This window comes from Cololabis saira, chromosome 4 (genome assembly GCF_033807715.1).
Source record: "Cololabis saira isolate AMF1-May2022 chromosome 4, fColSai1.1, whole genome shotgun sequence".
NCBI lineage: Eukaryota > Metazoa > Chordata > Actinopteri > Beloniformes > Belonidae > Cololabis > Cololabis saira.
The window spans coordinates 15610998-15631250 of NC_084590.1; the positions used below are offsets into that span (position 1 = coordinate 15610998).

Consider the following 20253-nt stretch of genomic DNA (forward strand, 5'->3'; position numbering starts at 1 on the left):
CAAAATACAGCAGCTCAGTTCGCCCTCTGACGGGAAAAAAACAATGGGATCACATCACTCCAGCAGCGGCCTCTTTACACGGGCTTCCTGTCCATCTCACAACCCATTTCCAGATTGTATTACTTGTGTTTATGTGTCTCAAAGGCAAAGCAACGCCTTCCTTGTGAGAACCCCTGAGGTCTACCAACCCGACTGCTAATACCCTTAATCATTTTAAATTATTTACTTGGTTTTTATTGGCCTTTATTCCAGGTTGAAATGTCCATTTTCTGTTTGCTTGTTTGTTTTGTCATGCATTATATTTCTATTGTGTACATTAATTTATTTGTGTCTTTTATTGCGTCATGTTTTATTGTTATTATTTCAGTATTTTTGTTTTTATCTGTACGGCCCTTTAGTAAACTCGCAGATGTACTACAGTACGTAAATAAACTTTGACTTGACTTTTTTGACAAAACACTAATATCAGCCCTGTGCATGTACAGGTACATTAGGGATGGGCGGTATGGACTAAAAAATGTATCACGATAATTTCTGGCATTTATCCCGATAAAGATAAAAAAAATACCAATACAAAAACGTCATCAACGGGAATTTATCTTTCTTTCTTTTTTTTAGGCTCATATCTCTCTTTCTTTCTTTCTTTCTTTCTTTCTTTCTTTCTTTCTTTCTTTCTTTCTTTCTTTCTTTCTTTCTTTCTTTCTTTCTTTCTTTCTTTCTTTCTTTCTTTCTTTCTTTTTAGGCTCATTTCTTTCTTTCTTTCTTTCAGGCTCATATATTTCTTTCTTTCTTTCTCTTTCTTTCTTTCTTTCTTTCAGGCTCATATATTTCTTTCTTTCTTTCTTTCTTTCTTTCTTTCTTTCAGGCTCATATATTTCTTTCTTTCTTTCTTTTTAGGCTCCTTTCTTTCTTTCTTTCTTTCTTTTTAGGCTCCTTTCCTTCTTTCTTTCTTTCTTTCTTTCAGGCTTTCTTTCTTTCTAGCTCATTTCCTTCCTTCCTTCCTTCCTTCCTTCCTTCCTTCCTTCCTTCCTTCCTTCCTTCCTTCCTTCCTTCCTTCCTTCCTTCCTTCCTTCCTTCCTTCCTTCCTTCCTTCCTTCCTTCACATACGTTGTGCGTGGATTTAACGCAGAACCATAAATCAGTTTTACACAAAAACATCATCAACGGGATTTTAGCATTTTTACCGGGAGATGACAAATTCTTACCGTGGGGAATTTTTTTGACGGTACATCGTGAACGGTAAAATATCGCCCATTCCTAATGTACATGTACATGTATCTGTACATCGTAGATGGGGGTATTTGCAGGTACAGTACCTGGATGTTTTTGATTGCTTCCGGTCAAAAAATGAGAATAAATCATAAACTAAAGCTGTTTTTCTTGAGTAAAGTTGTGTTCAAAGACAAAGAAAACCCTACACCCAATAGATTGGAGACTTTAACAGCTAAAAGGGTTTTGTCGATGTGATGACAGTAAACATAAACACACTTTATGACTGTAAAATACCGTGCTTTAATTTTCTTTGAAACCTTTTGGATCTAATCCCAGCAGTGAGTCCCTCGTGTTGTGAAAAGCTCTCAAAAACAGTCGCTTGAGTTTAAGCTTCAGTGATTTACTCGACAGGCTTTTAACGACAGCATGTATGCGTCATAGTTGTCCAAATATTTCAGCAGTTTGTACAAAACTAAAGCAAGTTCTAGCATAAAATATTTGTAAAGCTTTTACTAACTTGATTTAAGGGTATTTATGTTCTGTTTATGAACAAGGCAAGGAGACAAATTGCATTTCCTTTAATGAAAATTTCTCCTCCAAGGTTGCGTGTGAACTCAGCAGACCGACTCATCCGACTTCGCTCTAAAGGTCAGCGCAAACAGATACTAAAAATCAATCTCGGTCCTTGAACACTCGTCCTGTCACACTTCCGCCATCCGCCTGCTTCCTCCCAGCCGATTGTAATTCATCAGGTGACGTCTCCAGAAGAAACGTGAAGTGGGTGAGTGAGGATAAGAGTTTAATCCATCAAACCTCTACCACCGCGTGGCTGACTCAACAACTTCTCCTTGGGATTACGCGCTCCTAAGGGGAAGAGAGGGGGGGGGCTTAAGCATCCAGCTCAGCCCACAGGCTGTCGTAGCATAAACAATTCAACTCTCAAGGCTGCTTTCGTTCCATGTATTTCTAATTAAATGCATGTTTGTTTCTGGTGCACACGCAGTGTGAGTCAGTGTGGGGTCAGGCCCACGGTGCCTCCCATCTCTGCTGCTCATGAACAGATGAGTAAGTGGGCAAATGAAAATATACATACAGAGATGATACACCACCCTGTGGAGGAGGTATGGAGCTCTGGCTTCTGCTTGCTGGTTTAAAGGGCCATGATGCCAATCTTCCAAACAAGGACTGGTTTACTCGTCACAAAGAGATCTGCTCAATGGAAACAGTTGTACTACACCGTGTAGATCTGGCAGGCTCTTTAAAGGGAAACGATGTAACTGTAGAGGGAACGGCAAATCCTTACACACTGGGATGACAAATGGAATCAATAAGCAGTTTAACGTACGCGCTCAATACTGTGTACTCGGTGGTTTTGATTCCACAGGTGGCCGAGAGGAAACCAGTAGTGGCTCGGTGCTGCAGCGTCTGTGGTAACGTCGTGTCAGGATATTTGTCAAATGAGTATTTTGTCACTGGAAAAAGGTCTTTCATGAGGGTCATACTTTGTTTATCCGTCTGATTAAAGTTTCCTTGCTGGTGGACAATTACCTGCAGCATTTTGATCGTGCCTTCTCTTTTCCAAACGTTATACTAAGGACGAATCGCCAAATGGGTCCGTGCAGCAAACTATCAGGTCAATACAGTTTTGAGATGGATGTATTTAGATAGATGGATTTTTTTATTTGCTTGTTTGGTTGGTTTTGGTTCAGTATCTTCAGAAAAGTTGGTGGTAGAGCATGTTCTTAAGGCCCTGACACACCAACCCGACGTCGCCCGCTCTCTGCCGACTGCTGTGTCGGCTCGCATCGCCTGTGTCGGGCTGGGTCGGGCTCACTAGACACACCGCAAATACGACACCCGACGGCGAACTAGCACGTACGTTCTGCGCATGCGTGAGAGGTAATTCCCCTCCATACCAGCAGACAAAACAGACAAACAAAACTCTGGAGAATTACCGCTGGCTGAAATAAATCATTTAGGAAGATAAATGTTGGTTTAATAGATGAAATCTAACAGTTGTAGCTACGCCTACTAAGAAATTTGCTCCGAAAATTTCGGGATTTTCTGCCTGCCGGCTCGGGAGCTGATTTATGGTTCCGCGTTATATCGACGCAGAGCCTACGGCGTAGGGTACGGCGTACGGCGCGCGCGGCCGCTTAACCTACGCCGTAGGCTCTGCGTTGGTGTAACGCAGAACCATAAATCAGCCTTTGTTCGCAGTTTGAAAAAGACAAGCGGGTGACTATATACATTCACTGAGTGAATATTATGAAAGTAAAATATATATTTCTCGCTAGAAATGTAATCAAAACGCATCTTTATGCAGAAACTAACTTAAAATGTTAATTTTATTCATAAGAAATGTCCGCCATATTTTTTTTTTGATTCAGTCCGCAAATGGCGACGAAAAGCATTCTGGGAAATTATGGGAACAGCCAATCACAGAGTGAGCTGTTTGACCGATGCCCGACGCCGATTCGACATGTCGAATCGGCTGAAAATTTCCCGACGGAAGGCCGACCTGTGGCAACATGCGGGACACACCGGGGAAACTAGCCCGACAGACGCGCACCGACGCTCACCGACGGCCCGACGGCCGAAAATCGGCTTGGTGTGTCAGGGCCTTTACACAGACTACTGGGCACGTCCACAGCAGGAGGCTGAATTGCTGCCGGCTTGAGATTGGGATTGTGGTCCCAATGCCACTTAACCCATGCAGCCCACAACAACGCTAGTATTTGGGCTCTCTGTCAGCAGTTTCCATCTGATTGCTCATTTTTTCTGTTGTCTCTACCAATGATTTACACATGTAAAGGGTCTCCATGAATAGTAGTTCATATGTGCAACTCAAGGCCGGGCTGCTGCTCAGCTGGGCAGATGTGGAGGAGGAAAAACAGGTGCTTGCACTTTCTAGCCTGTTCTGGCAGACTTAAGACAGTTTGTCTCACACTACATTTTTAAAGTGTTTTGTAAACTATGCAGGGAAAGTTTTTGATTTAGTGTTCTTTTCTTTCTTTTTTTATCGTCTCCTGTTTTGTGGAAGTGCCAAGTAATGGGGTTGGATAACGGGTAGACAAAAGCATATAAATAGCTGTTTCTGCCTCTGCCTTTACAAAATAACAATAACTACAGCACAATCAGGCCCTGTTATACAATCAATTTAAACAAAGAAAGGAAATTACGACAAAGTTGCGCTCTCAGCTTGGAGAATTCAGTTCAGAGCTCTGAATTGAGTCAGAAATGAAGCAGAAGTGATGATAAAAATTCACCAGGATTGTCTGTAGATCAGGTGGATCAGGAGGAGCAACAGCGACCATGATGACTTATGAAACTTGTGAAATGCTGAAATCTATGAGATGCTTTGTTTTAACTTGGATACTTTAGGGAATACTTTAGGGAACCAGAAAATGCAACCGAAATACGAAAATGACTACACAACCAGAAACTCACAGCCACTTCAGATGTCACGTTCGTGTTTATCTACACACTCAACCTTCGGATGAGCCTGCCAACACAAATATCTCCTTTTCAGGGACGGAAAACATATTTTATGTGCCTCTGAATACATTTGGATTCCGCTTCGTAAAAACATGCCCCTTAAAAGAGCCGTCAGTGTTCGGGACCGGCGTGTCCTTGCCTATGAGCGCGTCATTGCCAACCCAACACACCTCCGCGCTATTATATTAACTCGACACAAAGGCCAGGCGTCCTCCCAGGGATGTTGACTCAAGTGGTATGTAAGAAAGAAAAAGGAAAAAGAAAAACCCACAACCATGTTTTGTTATGCGGGCCTGCTATTGTGGAGAGATTAGAAACAGTATAAGAGAAATAACTGTTATAATCCAATAAACAGACATAAGGAGCTGCTCTGGCAACTGGAACCCAGTCAAACCACATTGGTCATTTGTTCGTGTGTGTCTGCGTGCCTGAGTGCGCTACACTGTAAACCTGTATGTCAAGGCATGCCGGCACACGTCAGCCTGTGAGCTTTTCATGTCTCGGCTTTTAGGAGAAATCTTAAAAGGAAGATAAGAGGCATTAACGTTAAGCACGGAAATGAAGAAGGAGCGGTAACTGGAACTAGAAGAGCATGGAAATGTTTGGGAAAGATTTCAGACTTTATCTCTGGGGAAGATGCGAGAATAATCTGGTTTAAACTGCGTAAACCAGTCAAGTGTTTGTTTGAACAGGGAGGAAATGGTTCACGTTCACCAGCTCAAAGCAGGAGAGTAACATATCATTCGATCTCTAGAAACAGCGACACTAACATTAGTCTATTGTCTGCTCATTCCTTAAACCTGCAGCGCAGGACTTTAACATACATCAAACATACAAGTTCTTGCTAAGCAATTTCACAACATACTGATAGTCTGTAAGCACTTGTAAATCTTTCTGTATGCTATTTTTTATTGGACTGAGAAAAGCTTCCCGTGCTCTGGAGAAGAAAAAAAGCTCAGGTGAATATGAGCCTGAGATTTCATTATTTCATTCATGGCTCATTTAACAGAATGTGTTTCAGTCTACAGCATACTGACCGACATCATTAACTCATCAATGTTTTCATTAGTTATATCGCCCTGTCTTGTAAAGTGCTGTAGTTTCAGACAGGATACAGTTTTAAAACCTTTCACTCTCCCGTGGTGTCTGTTTCTAACTGTTTTGGATAAAACTCAGCAAACCAAACATATAAGAGAGGGAAAAAGGTTTAAAAGACTGCAGCTAATGTTTGGAATCACACTGATGTCGTGAAAATAAAAACATGTTTCCTAAATGTATCTTGAACCATCCAGATCAACAAAGCAGTAGACGCTGCGTTGGACGCTCTGTAACAGTTGTAGCTCTGAGGTCCAAAACACTGCGAGTGGCAGCTTGAGGATATGTATGGAATATCACAACGCTCTGAAAGCATGCTCTTGCAGAAAGTCCACTAATGAAAAGCCAATATTCGTGATAAGTGCGATGGAGCTCGAATCAGCTGAAGGTTAGTTGATGCTTCCTGCTTTAATGTCTGACTAGTTTCATGGGACAAACACTCCTCAGAGAATTGAGATCAATTTATTTCAAAATAAGACTGCAATTTTAAACATGTCATGGAGAAATTAGGTATGTTTGATCCATTCTGTTTTTTTGCAGTGAAATAAAGCCAAAAGCAATGTGAGAGATTATAGCATAACAGTCATGAGAGCAGATGCTGCTGAGCTGCAATCAGTTCCAACACGTTCTTCTTCAGGATCATGCTGTTAGTTGATTATCCATCCCTCCATGCACAAATATTGTATTTAGTCATTCTGCTGCTCAGTCTGTGTCGGCCTTTGGCTGCATTACGGCTGATCTGCAGGCACATGCTCGCTGTAAACATAAGCAGCTTGCTGCTACACAGAACCTATGCACGCTGCTTTGGCAGTGGATGGAAACGTTCAATCAATATAATCCACTTAATGGACAGAGATTACTTCAAGGTTAAACAACCCTGGCCCTTACTGAGTGAACCGGCATTGATACACCAATTCATGCTATTAAAACGAGTTGCATTACAAATGTTGTGCTGGATCTACTTAAAAAATACAAGTCAACTTTTTGCATGAGATTATTATGTAGATCAAGAAAGACTAGTCTTTGTATAAACTACTTAATTTTTTAGTATGTAAATAATACATTTTGCAAGTACAGTCAACTTAATTATGTTGAGTTGAGTTAGTTATGTTGTTTTATTTACCAAAATAGTTTACTTTACTTGCAAATGAATTTTGTACATACTAAAAATTAAATAGTTTATACAAAGACTAGTCTTTCTTCAGAATCAGAATCAAGCGGTTGCTCTGATGAACTCTCACAAATAACAGTCTCAGAGTAACCAAACATGTGCAATATATAAATCTCTTTAATATTCATGCTGCCTCACTCTGCTGCACCCCCTCACTTTTTATTTCTTTGTACAAATTAAATTTTTTATCTTGTATTCTCTGCATAATTCTTTCTGTAGAAATTGTAAATAGGTCATACTTATTCTCACTACCTCAAACTGCTGCAACTTAAAATGTTTATAATTTTGTACATAGAAATTCCACATTTGTCTATTGTTCATTTGTTTATTTAACACCTTTAATACCATAGAGAGCGAAACTACCGGAGTCAAATTCCTTGTTGGACATTGTTCGAACCTGGCCAATAAAGCTGATTCTGATTCTGATTCTGATTCTGATTCTTGATCTACATAAAAATCTCATGCGAAAAAGTGTGTAAATGAAAAGATTGCCTGGGATTACAAAAATACTGCTTGTTAAGGAAAAAAATGCGAAATGTCTTGTTTTTTGAACAAATGCAGATTAAGTTCAAAACTAGATGTATTCATGTAAAGCAACAAACTTCATTTTTAATTGTTAATATCACAGATTTAAACATGTTATATTTACATGCGCTTAGATTGATTTTTTTCAGTGTAGTCATGCCATCATCACGTTTGGATGTGAGGAGCATCAAGAGACTAATGTGCTCCATCCCTGTTTATGTCCATGTTTATCTGACAGGCTTTTATGATTTCAGGTGATATTTCCTGGACTCCTGCTGAAGGCGTGGGGTCTGCGTCGATTTAACGCGGAACCATAAATCAGGCTTTAATAGCCAGGAAAGATGCTGGCATGAAACCCACAAAGACAATGCGGCCAGCATCTGATGCAGTCGAACACGGCACACGCTTTAAGTCGTCCCCAGTCGTCTGTTTTATAGCTTTGACAGGAATTCTTAAGTGAACCCACCCGGCCGGTGCCGCGGATGCCAAGTCCTCCACTTCCCGGTGATGACGCACGACCGCGCAAAAGATGGAAACTTTAAGGGATCCCGGAGGAGCTTTCACGACCAGACTACAATCGGGTGGGGGGTGTTTTTACTTGACCTTCCCCTTATATCTTTATGTCCCATCTGGGACATCGCAGTATGTACATTGTTAAAGAATCCACAGCTAGTTTGGGTGTAAGAATTGACCTAAATAAAACAATAACTGGTTCACCGTTGGCTTGTATAATGGAAAAATAAAGAAAACCTGCATAAATCACTGTCAGTGTTGTACAAAAACCTATATTTTAAACTAAATCCACGTCTTACTTTGTCTTACACCGAAAGTGGGGGTCTCACCTGAAGCTGCGAGTCCAGACAGGACGGTGAGCAGGCAGAGCCCTTTTACGCACATTGGTTCCACCGTCAGCTCAGCGAGGCGCCAGGAATCCTCTCTCCAACTCCGAACTCCAGAGGCAGTGAAGTCGGCTAACAGAAATCTGGAAAAGGGATGAGGAGAGGGGGACAAAAAAAAAGTCACAGCGAGTCCTCTTCCTTCTGCTTTTTTTCTTCTCTCCAAAGACGCGCTCCAACTCGCCGCAGCTCTCACACGCGTCTTTCCAGCTCCCTCCCACCACACTTTCGGGCGGAGTAACAAAGTCAAATACTTTCCTCATCGTATCGCCCTTCTCACAAGTTAAACCCATAATAAAGCAGGTATTTTCTCGACGGTAAACAGACCTGTTCTGCATGTGTGTGCTGCTGTTGCGCAAAACCTGCTGAGCTGGAGAGCGACATCTGTTTTAGACAGAGAGGTATGGAGAAGGAGCAGGAGCAGCCACACAGCTGCCCTAAAAACAGCAGTCAAAACTGTTGTTGCTATTCTTTTAAAATCCCATTTATGTAGATTTTAAAATGGCAGTATTGAATAATTACAGAAAAATAAGATGTAAAAATACAATCTTACACTGATACAAATATTGTGCTTGATCTACTTAAAAAAAAATAAGTCAACTTTTTGCAAGTGACTATTATGGAGATCAAGAAAGACTAGTCTTTGTATAAACTACTTCATTTTTTGTATGTAAATAATACATTTTGCAAGTACAGTCAACTTAATTGTGTTAAGTTTACTTTATTTATCAAAATTAAATTCACTTTATTTACCAAAAATTAAGTTGACTTTACTTGCCAAAATTAAGTTGACTTTACTTGCAAATTAATTTTTACCGATTTACAGATTTAAATGTTATATTTACATGCAATTAGATTTATTATTTTTCAGTGTATGTAGGCCTATTATAGGCCTATAGACCCCTTTTCTGTAAACAGTTAGTCAAACTATGCAAGGGGATTATCAACTAAAGATCCCGAACAAGTTGACTTTTTTGACAGATAGTGTCTGACTTTCAGATCATATAGAGGCCGACAAAAGAACCTTTTCGGGTCAAATGTCAAAACTGTGCCCAAAAGATTGCACCAATCACCACAACAAATTCCTTGTGTCTGTTAAACTACTTGGCAATAAACTTCTTTCTACTTCTGATTCTTATTCTGAATCTGAAAACTAAGCTCTGCCTCCCTCAGTCATCTGAGACATGCCAGCAACACAGCGAGGATGGAGAGCTGAGGGCAGTTTTTAGCCCCAAAACATGACAGAAACGTGAAAAAATTAAACATAACTTTAACAGCACAATTTGTTTTTTGTTTTTACATAACTGATCATTTCTACAGACATGGGACATATTTCATGATTTTCTAAAGGTGTTACAATGGTTGAGTTTAGTATAAATGGGACTTGATTTGAAGATTTGCTACTAAAATGTTACAGAAGTGATTGTTTTAAAAAAAATAGAACTAGGATTAAAACAGGTTTCATGCTGAAATATTTCCTACTATGATAAACCAGTTTGATCAAATTGGGAGGAAATGTTGAGGCAGCGCTTTTGATAAGTGGATATCAAATAGTGTCATCAAAGTGGAAACCCTGCTTTATTCAAAAAGTTCAGTCAGCAAGTAGCCACTCGTGTTGTGCAGCACCCTTGAAATAGCTCTCAGTTTCAAAAAGGCTGGTGACCCCTGGTGTAGAGGGACACTACATAACTGGATGTGTACTCATCTTCTGAGATATATAAAATAGGATCTCCATTTTGGATACATTTGATTAGGCTTTTCTTTCAAAAGAAAGGTTTCTTATTTCCCTTTTTAAATAATCATGTATTTAACATTAGGATGAAAGTGAACTTGTGATCATCACATTTTTCTGAGTGCAGACCCATATGATCTGACTACATTACTATACAGTAAATACAATACAGCTGCTTAAAAGTGATGCTATGACAGCATTGAACCACTTGGGGGCAGAACCGCACTTTATGGTGCTCTAACTGTCTAGTCAAAAAACTCGGCTGTTGGACACAAGCACACAAAGTAAACAGAAATTCATGAGTATTGAGATAAAATATAACTACCTCTACTACTGACCTCACAAAAATTAAAAGATCCTCATCGGGGGACTGGTGTGATTCACAACTCCAAGAAACTCCTGTACTGTAAATCACTGACGTTTTTGACTTTCATCGTCCTCCAGAGCGACTTTAACCTTGTGTGTATGTGTAAGTATGTGTTCCTCTTTAAAAGCCAACATTTTGGCCCTTTGCTGGTCAAGTATGTGTTAATACAATGCCAAAGTGGAAAGACTTCACCAATTGTTTTAAAGAAGCACTCATTAATGTCCACCAAGCTGGGAAAAATTATCAAAAAAAGGACAATTCAAATAAGTTCAACAGTCAGCCATGAGTAACAATAATATGCCAAATAGGTGTTCCTCTTAAAAGAAATGGATTTCCCAGCAGGTTCAACCCCCGGTAAAACTGCAAAGCACCAAGAACTCTCAGACGCTACAGACCGAGGTTAGCACGTTAACTGTTCAAATTTATCAACAATACAAAAAAAAAAAAGAAATAAATAAGACAACACCAAAGTGATGATATTTCAGAGCAAAAAAGGCATTTAAAAAAGCCTTGTTTCAAGAAAATCAGAAGATTATTTTAGACTATTTTTCCCCTTTTAAGAATTCTAATCAAGAAGTATTTTCTTACCCCACTGACAGAGATATCTTTACTTACAATAAGACACATTGGACTAGATTTAGGAATATTAGTCCTATTTTAGGAGGGGTTGTTTTTGCAATGTTGCCCATTATGCACAGCACCACTTTGTCAAAAACCAAACTTAGCACTGAATCAAACACCTCTTACTGAAGGTCAAGCTCAGTGGTAGAAGGGGGATGAGTTGAGCCTGTTTTTGAGCCACCAGACCTTCCCATTTTACAGCTACTGAGTTGGACATGACCTCCTCTGCATGCCAGAGTAGTCCAGAGTTTAATGAGAGACCATATGTGCAGTTTGTTACAAGACAATACATAAAAAAGACCTCAACCTAAGTCAAAATGATGGTGCAGGCTATCAAGACAGAGGTGCATAAACAAATGTCTGCAAATACAGCATCTACATACCAAAGCAATGCTGTATATGTGCTGGATAAAATTCCTCCAACAACAATGTGAGAAACTGACATTCTCAAACAGAAAAGTAATATTTAGGTTATTGATGGTAAAGGTGGTTCAGCTAGCCGTTGAATGACGGGGTGTGGCTCGTTTTTTTCTTTTCGTACACTGCTTCAGCAATATACGAAAGAGTGTATTAATCATGTGTTGCTGATCATTTTAGGGTTATATGGAACTCATTTCAATACTTCATAAGCATCAGATCATTTTTTGTTAATGTCCTGATTCAAAAGAAGTTTCTTCACATGCTATAAGGTTTAAAAGATCTATGTTACTATCAGTCATTAGTTAGTAACTGTGACAGTCAGTGCTTTCCTTGGTATCAAGACATATCAAACCTACACAATTCTTATAAACTGAAACAAAGTCGGTCTCATTGATCATTCAGAGATTACACAGACTATTACGCACAAAATACAACTTAGCTAAAAGTACACACATTTGCAGCATGGTTAGCTTTTTTACTTGTATGATGCTAACATGAATTATAATTCTCTCTTTTGATGACTTTTTTTTGATGAAATCTTTTCAACAAGTTTGCTTCTTCATACCCCTTTTCATACAATTTGGATCAATCAATGTCATATCTGAAGGTATAAATACTTACAAGTTTATTCAATTCGAAATGTTGTTTATATTATTTTTGTATTATGTACGAATCTATGAACATATATTACGACGATGAGCTTATACTGGTGAATATGTATATGGTATTTGGGATTGTTCTGTTGTTAATATTGTTTACCAATCACTTTTGTGGTAATCGTCTGAAAATAAGTAAATTCATTCATTCATTCACAACAATATCGTGGCAGCTGTTGTCATGGAGATCTGGACCAGGAATCAAACAGGAATCAAATACAAATCTTTTAAGTACGGTGTCTCTTTTCACCGTACTTTAATCTAACTTCAAAGGTTTAACTGTGACTTCGTCTAGAAAAAAACAGCACTTCCTGTAGCACCCATTGTGAGTGTGTGTGAGTGTGTGTGAGAGTGTGTAGTGAGTGTATGAGTGTGCATTAGAGACAAAGAGAGAGTCAGAGAAACGACAACCAGGTCTGCTTCAACTCTTTCGGTTGAATAAGCAGGCATCTTCTTGTGATTTATTTCTTCTGGAGACTTTTACATATTTGAACCCCACAACAGAAAGATCTGGACACAGCAAACACAGGAGAGGGTTGGGTGTAGAAGATGCATAGCTTGGGGGTTCAGGCCGCGCTTGTCGCCCTTCTCATGTCCGCAGTCATCGTGAAAGCTGAAGAAGGTAAATTTATGACTGTTGTCCCTTTTTTCTCCTTTGTGTTTTAGAATCAATAGTTTTACTTGATAATTAGAAAAATGAATATTTCACAATAAATCCAGTTTAATTTATAAAGTATTTTGCAGATTTCCTGTACTAATGTTGCTTAACAGCTGCGTATATTTTACGAACATCTTTGTTCCCTCCTTCTTCGTCTTGGTACATATTAGTCCTTTTGTTACTTTTTCTTTTTGTATCTATTACAAATCGCCATCAGAAGCATTTTCAAGTATTTTTTTTAATATTATCACTACAGAAGCCTACAGAAACATAGAAAGGGAGATGTAATGAGTCCAAACATGACGAGGCTTCAGTCAGCTCTCAGTGTGTCCTCTCTTTGTTAAAAGTGGAAAAGAGGGCCTGGAGAAATGTTACACTGAAACAAGTGCGCCAAACTAAATATCTGTCCATCTGTTTAAAGGAGGTGTAGAGTTTTGGAGAGAAACGGTCACGCTGATCTGTCCAGAGGAGGGAAACTGGTACGACAACAACAATAAAGTGTTTAATGGTACAAGAACATATACATTCAAGTTTGAGCGGCAAAGCCAGATGTACTGTGAATACGATGGCCCAATCAGGAGGATGAAATATTCCTTCTATGTGAAAGGAAGGAGTAAGTATAACCATCTGTTCCTTGATTTTGAGCCGTCAGTGCTTGTGGCTGACAGAAACCTTGCTTGAAAGCTGATCTTTGTCTTTCAGCCTGTGAGAACTGCTTTGAGTTGGATGCTTTTATAATGGGAACTGCCATCGTTGTGGATTTGATGGTAACAGTAGCTGTGATGACGATGGTCTACAGATGCACCAAGAAGAAGGGCTCAGATCGACCCACTCAGACCTCCAAACGTAAGGATCACCCCTAGCTTTACAAAACATCACATATCAGCCTCCATTATGGGAACTTATCACACGTCAGTGAGTCTCTATGAACGGCTGATCATCTTCCTCGTGTCCAGGTCCTCCAGCACCTGCTCGACCAGGAGACCGCGGCACCACGACCACGTCTGGAGAAGGTGGATATGAGGTATGTGTTGGGTTGAGAACTCCATTTTGGAAACAGAATTTTGTTTTCATCATTGGTGACATCAGTACAGATAGCTGTCCTTTAAACATGAAACTAGTATAGCTGTAGGTACTGTAAACAATAAAGAGACTAAAGAGAAATAGCTTCTTTGTTTTAACCTTCTCCCATAAATAAAAAAATGTAATAAATATATTTTTAATGCTTTATTGCTGTTTACTGTGCAACAAGAAGAAAGTCGCTTCTCCAGGCTAAAGACGCTTTTAATTTTGTATTTCAAATCAATTATTTTAATGATAAGCTAATAAAAAGCTAATAAACTTAGTAAGTAAGTATTGTTTATAGCACTGGATCAACATGTCCGACCGTGCATTTGAGTTACACTGATCTGGAAGCCGAAGCCATCCGGTCAAAGGTTTTAACTCAATTGAACTCTACTGTTAGGGTGGTCGGGGGAAGAAAACCTTCTCTCCGTAAACCTCCTTGAACCTCAGAGGATAACCCTGCACCTTTATTAATGCCATTGGGGGGTTTGTTGTTCAATGTTGTGATCCAACTGTCTTAACACAAACCTTTTGCTGGTGTATTGGCAGCCGCTCAACCCTCACACGCGTTCCCAGGATCCCTACTCCACAGTCAACCGGATGGGATAGAGCCAGGTCGTCTTGATGCGCCACATCGTTGGCCGAACGCCGCGGCGGTGAGGACGAGTGTTCACCAGAGACATACAAGAACATCAGCCGTCGTCCCTCCAATGCAAACATGCAAACTATGGTCATGTGTTTTGGATTTGACCCATCACCTGACTCAAATTAAACCTGCATCCCATTTACTGCTGGCACTAATGTTGGCCGCTGGTTATGGAGCATTTAGGGGACTATTGCATATTACTTCTGCATGTTACTGTCCTTCAGCTAAGACTTTAAAACAAGCTATCACCTTTTTTTCCCTTCTCTATATTCAGCAGCAGCTCACCTGTTATATATAAATGCATCTGTGTTTTGCGAGAAAAGCAACCGATAGAAGCAGAAATGTAAATAATTGGCGTGATACAAATACTCACAAATCTTTTTTTTTCTTTTCTTTTCTCGTATAAAACACCTTACTGTTTTATTTAAACTGCAACAAGCCATGAAAGGATAAGGGGAAAAATAAAGTCAACAAAATGTCCAAGGAAAAAAAAAAAAAGAAAATTTAGGATTACAGGATCAAAGTTGCTAACTCGGACCTCTATTGGCGTATTTTACAGTTTTACAAAGTTTTGAAAACTTTGTCCCACATATTCAGACACATTTAGATATCTTTGTCACAAAAGAAGCAACTTTCTTTGCAGAAGATTCAATCAGGATGTAAATGTGATATGGGTAGATATGCACAACGTCTAACAGTCGATGCAGCTGAGTTGATGGTGAAGACTGAACTTCAGACCTAGCTAAGATTTAGCTGTTTTGTTTGGATTTAGGGAACTGACATCGGTTAAACTCCTCTCGATTGGAAAATCTGAAATCTGTATTAGAAGTACCCCCGACACATTGCTTTATATATATATATATATATATATATATATATATATATATATATATATATATATATATATATATATATATATATATATATATATTCGGTTATATATATATGTATATGTACGTAGATTTTTTTGGTTGTTTGTTTGTTTGTTTTTTTTCCCCCTAAACTTCATAAACTGAAGAAATCTTCCAAAGTCTTCGTATCATGCTGAAGTTTATGTCCCAGCTCAGCTCCCCGTGCATCTGCGTTTGAGGGGCGGGGCTTAAGATACATGAATTCTGATCTAGTGGTCTTTTGTATAAATATCTTGATGAAAAATCACATTTATGTGCATAAGCAAGATGACACTTTCATCACTTTTTTTGTAGATTTTTTAAAACATGCATCTGCCATCTTAATGCACTTGAAAAGAAACAAGGATGAGACAAGGATAAAAATAACATTAAAATAACAACAACAATCACAGTCAATATTATCATGTATATTGTGATAAGATCTTACAAAAGTATTCCACCAATATATTTGGTTTGGGTTTTCATGATGTTTCAGGTGTAAAGGAATAATAGAATCTTGGAAAATTCTGTCAAACACACAATTATGTGTGTTTTATGTATTTGTTGTATATTAAAGTTGTATATTTCTTTAATTTCTCACATTTTGCATATCCTGACATCATTAAAAGAATCTCTCTCTTACTAAGTCTTACATGCAGGTAAATACAACCTCAGGTACATGACATTTTAGATGCTACAGTTATCTTTTTAATAAAAAGTAAGCAACAAATGCCGGAGCAATGTACAAAAAAAGGTCTGGTTTCAAAACTTGTCTCTTATGATTTAGCAAAAATAATGATATTAATAATAAAAATAAATAAACGAGTGCTACTGCAGTGTAACACAATTACAATATCGCTGTGCCAAGATGCGGTACGTACTGTATACTCCGCTGTGTGTGTGTGTAGAACATTAAATGACTTAAAAAACAACTCAGGGATGTAAGTAAACATTCTTTCAAATATAATTTCTTGCCAAAAATATCAAGCCTGTTTCATTTTTCTCGGCTTGATGCACAAAGAAAAAGAAAAAAAGGCTTTAATATTGTTGTGTGTTGAGGGTGGTGAGGTGTTGTTTCCCAGCGTCAGGTCGGCTTTTCTTACAGGAACCGCTTTCTGCCTCAGAATCTTTCATGGAAACATAACAGACCATCCCAGCCTACGTTCACTCCTCCGACCGCATCATTTCTACAGATAATTGATCACTCAGCATGTGTGAGCACATCTGTAAGAGCACAGGTTTAGGGCACTGATAGGGAGGGAAGACATCAGCAACGATCCTGAAGTACCTGAAGTCGTTGTTGCTGAGCATTAATCTAGAAAGGATTAGCAAAGCTCAACCTAACTGGAAAACTTACCAGAGATTAATATACCGTACGTGAATACCTGCAAACATCGATGAACTGAACCAACTTAAGCTATTTAATCACCAAGTGTACTCGTTTTTTCAAACAGCTTCTGCATTTTGGGCTTGTATGTTTTTTTTAAATAGATAAAACTTATTTGGAGACCTAGTAAAGACCAGAGTTTTATTTAATTTGATTATCTTATTTATGTGCTGATAAATAAAACCAAAGGTGTACAGTACATAGTGGTAGGTAGGCAGCTAGGTAGCTAGGTAATCTGTTTTGTGTTTGTACAGAATATGTCCTGACCTTTTTACACCGTCAATTCAGCGGCTAATTTAGCCAACTTGTAAAGTCTGGATTTTTTGTTTTACTTCTTCTTGGTTTTCTTGCTCTGACATCCATGTGTTTGTCAGCCCTTCTTTGTGTTGGTGTGATAATGTGTTCTGCTAATAAAAATCAACCGCAGGTAACCCTGTTGTCATCTCTCTCTCTCTCTCTGAACACGGATGGAAACAACCCTGCGATGGTGTCACGGATGTACAACTATGAGCGATTTGTGAAGCAGCCCGACAGCCGCAGGTCACATCCGTAGCTCACAACCAAAGCACGCAATTACCACCAGAATGTGGTCATCTTTCGCTGCCTGTCTTGTGCATGAGACACGCTGAACTGCACAAATATCACCAATCTATTCCTCCACGTCTATCGATATGTCATACTTTTGGACATATCATGGAAAGTTAGTGTCATATCGGGATTTTGCAGTCAGTGCGTGTTTCCCAGAAGTGGCTGAGCAGAGTTCTGCTGATGGAAACGAAAGAGGGACACATGATGCAATAAATCATCTTATGCACACTATTAATGATTGATACTTGTGTGACACTGCAGTGGCTCTGAGGTGGTGTTTTGGTGGAAACACTCCCACACCTCCGTTATCGTTACATACATCTGCTATTGTAGAAGAGCAAAGTGAAACAGGGGGGGATGGGTTCTTCTCGACTCTGCTACGTGTAACCGCTCTCAAACCCAGACCTACATCTGCACATCTGCCTGTGTCGGTGAGCCGCCGTGCATGTGCGCTCATGAAAGTGCGCTCCACCAGCTCTGAGCCAGAAGAAGGTCTGTGTGTGAGCGCTGGTGTGGGGGTTGATCAAAGCTGCGTTGCTCAGCTGAGCTGTCTGAAGCTCCTCCGTCTGATCGTGCCTGCTTTCCTCAGCTCCTCCAGAACACAGCAGCTTTGTCACAGCCAACGTTGACGAGGGCACGCGCCGCAGTCAAAGAATTCAAGATTCAAGATTATCTGACACAGAACAGCTTTGGCTTTTACGAGCTTGTTTCTATCGTACTCCCATCAGTTTCCTACACCTCATCTCCGTTACCGTAGTCTAACAACCTTTACCTCGGCTCATGTCTTCACTGTTGTTGTGTAACTTTATATCTGTCTGTTTCTCAGCTGTTTGGCCTTTTCATTTGTTTTGTTAATCACACTACAGCAGACTTCTTCTATACGTTGGCTCACATGAGAAGGTAGCGAAATAAACCAACAACAGCAACTACTACTACTATTCAAAAATCATATTTCAAAGATCTGTAAAAAATCTCAAGTTCACTCTGGCAAATTTCCGGCATCTCAGGAACCACATGTCCACAGAGGCAGCGAAAATGTACATGTTTTCTCTCATACTATCCTACATAAACTACTGTCTACCCACCTGGTCTATTGCTAACATCACCACAACAACACCGGTTATTTCTCTATACAAACAAGCACTCAAAATACTAGATAAAAAACCAAGATTTTCTCATCATTGTGCAATTTTACAAAAATATAGACTATTAAGTTGGGAAAACCTTGTTCTTTTTAAAAACTGCTGCCTAATGTATAAAATTCGAAATAGCCTGGCACCAACCCCACTCTGCAATCAAGTCCATTTCCGCTCCTCTGTAACTGGTGCTACTGGGGTGGAAGCCAGAGTTACCAGAGGGACAGCCAGAGGAGACGGCAAAATCCTCTTTAGAAAGAGCGCATTTGGGCAATCAGTTTTCTCTTATAAAACAGCACCTAAGTGGAATAACATCCCACAGAACATTAGAGAGTCCATTTCATACAATGTCTTCAAATATAATCTTAGGAATTGGTTGATTGATAATCAAAGATGTGAACATTGATGTGTATACTATCGATGTGGGGATGAACTGTGTATATTGTAAGGGTTGAATTATATATGTTATATGTTATTGCTGATGTGTTTGTACTTGTGTTTTAATCTTTTTTACTAGGTACTAGCCTATTATTTCTGGCAGGGGGACTGCCAATGTAAACTAGCCTTTTGGCTACAATTGGGTACATTTACATTTTATTTTATAAAATGTTTCTTAATGTACGTTGTCCCTCTCTAACAAATAAAAATAAACTGAAACTGAAACTACTAGAAGAAGTGTTCAAATTCTTCATTAAAGTCAGATACAAATATTTCTGGATGCAATGGATTTGTTTCAGTCACAAAAGTGTTTGATATCTGTATATTAAACCCTTTTGTGACTATGTTTATGAACAAATCCATTTAGATTTAGAGCCAATCCAGACGGTGCACAGGTTGGCCCCCATGGTGCCTGACAGGAGCAGAGGATGTTGTGTAGAAAAAGGTTTTGAGGGGATTTGCCCTTTCCTGGGGTCCCTCATGATGAGCAGCAGGTTTATTTGTGACGGTCAGAGTACTGATGGTAGTATATCTGGCTGCACAGTCCTGCACTTGTCCAGTGCTCTTGATTTTCCTGTGTTGTCTTTGCTTTGAACTTTTTGCGACGACCCTGGTTCTTGTTTAGTTTACTGTAATTTAATCTTTGCCCCATTTCCTGTTTGATACTGAACGTGCCTGGCCTTCCTCCCCTGTCATCCTCTCATTAACCCCTGTAAATATCGGTACTTCCTGTTTGTTTGAGAAGTTAATGTCAAATTCTATGACATTAACATGTTTTTCAATGCCCACTTCTGTGCGAGGGGCTTCATCAACAACCTCTACTGTGTTAAAGTTACATTTGTTTGTCCACACAAACGTAAAGCATTCACCTAACTGTAAATACATACAAATCTGCAATTACTATTTTGTAACATTCATTTTCATTCAACTTTATCACGTTCTACATATCAACAATATAAAGATATTCTTCATCTATGTTTGGACATCTGAAATCTGTACAGTCTAAATCAAATAAATAACAGTAGCTCCGAGCATTAAATGTTGAATAACCGACTTCCCTTATTGACATTTATTGTTGTAATAGAGCAGATTTTTGCCTTTGTCAGAGAAATACCTCAACTAATCACACCAATATACACCTAGGATTAATTCACTCAATTACTGATACACTTCTATTCAAGTGTTTTTGAGACGTCACGTCACCATATACCGCATGTTAAAAACTTTCCGATAAAGTCGCTACACATGGCAG

General features: G+C 39.2%; 2 protein-coding genes across 2 annotated transcripts in view; one reads left to right on the forward strand and one right to left on the reverse strand.

Annotated features, from left to right (window-relative positions):
- The window catches only part of LOC133441541 (myelin protein zero-like protein 2), a 33582-nt gene extending 24959 nt beyond the window's left edge, over positions 1 to 8623 (reverse strand). The window contains exon 1 of the mRNA XM_061718952.1: positions 8344 to 8623. Within this exon, the coding sequence (XP_061574936.1) occupies positions 8344 to 8398 (55 nt within the window). The 5' untranslated portion in view covers positions 8399 to 8623. The remainder of the gene's footprint in view (positions 1 to 8343) is intronic.
- A 3934-nt stretch (positions 8624 to 12557) lies between these two features.
- LOC133442496 (T-cell surface glycoprotein CD3 epsilon chain-like) lies at positions 12558 to 14819 on the forward strand. Its single transcript, XM_061720505.1, has 5 exons — positions 12558 to 12815; positions 13273 to 13464; positions 13554 to 13697; positions 13808 to 13875; positions 14466 to 14819. The coding sequence occupies exons 1-5, from the start codon at positions 12743 to 12745 to the stop codon at positions 14523 to 14525; spliced, it is 537 nt and encodes a 178-aa protein (XP_061576489.1). The 5' UTR covers positions 12558 to 12742; the 3' UTR covers positions 14526 to 14819.
- The last annotated feature ends 5434 nt before the right edge of the window (positions 14820 to 20253 follow it).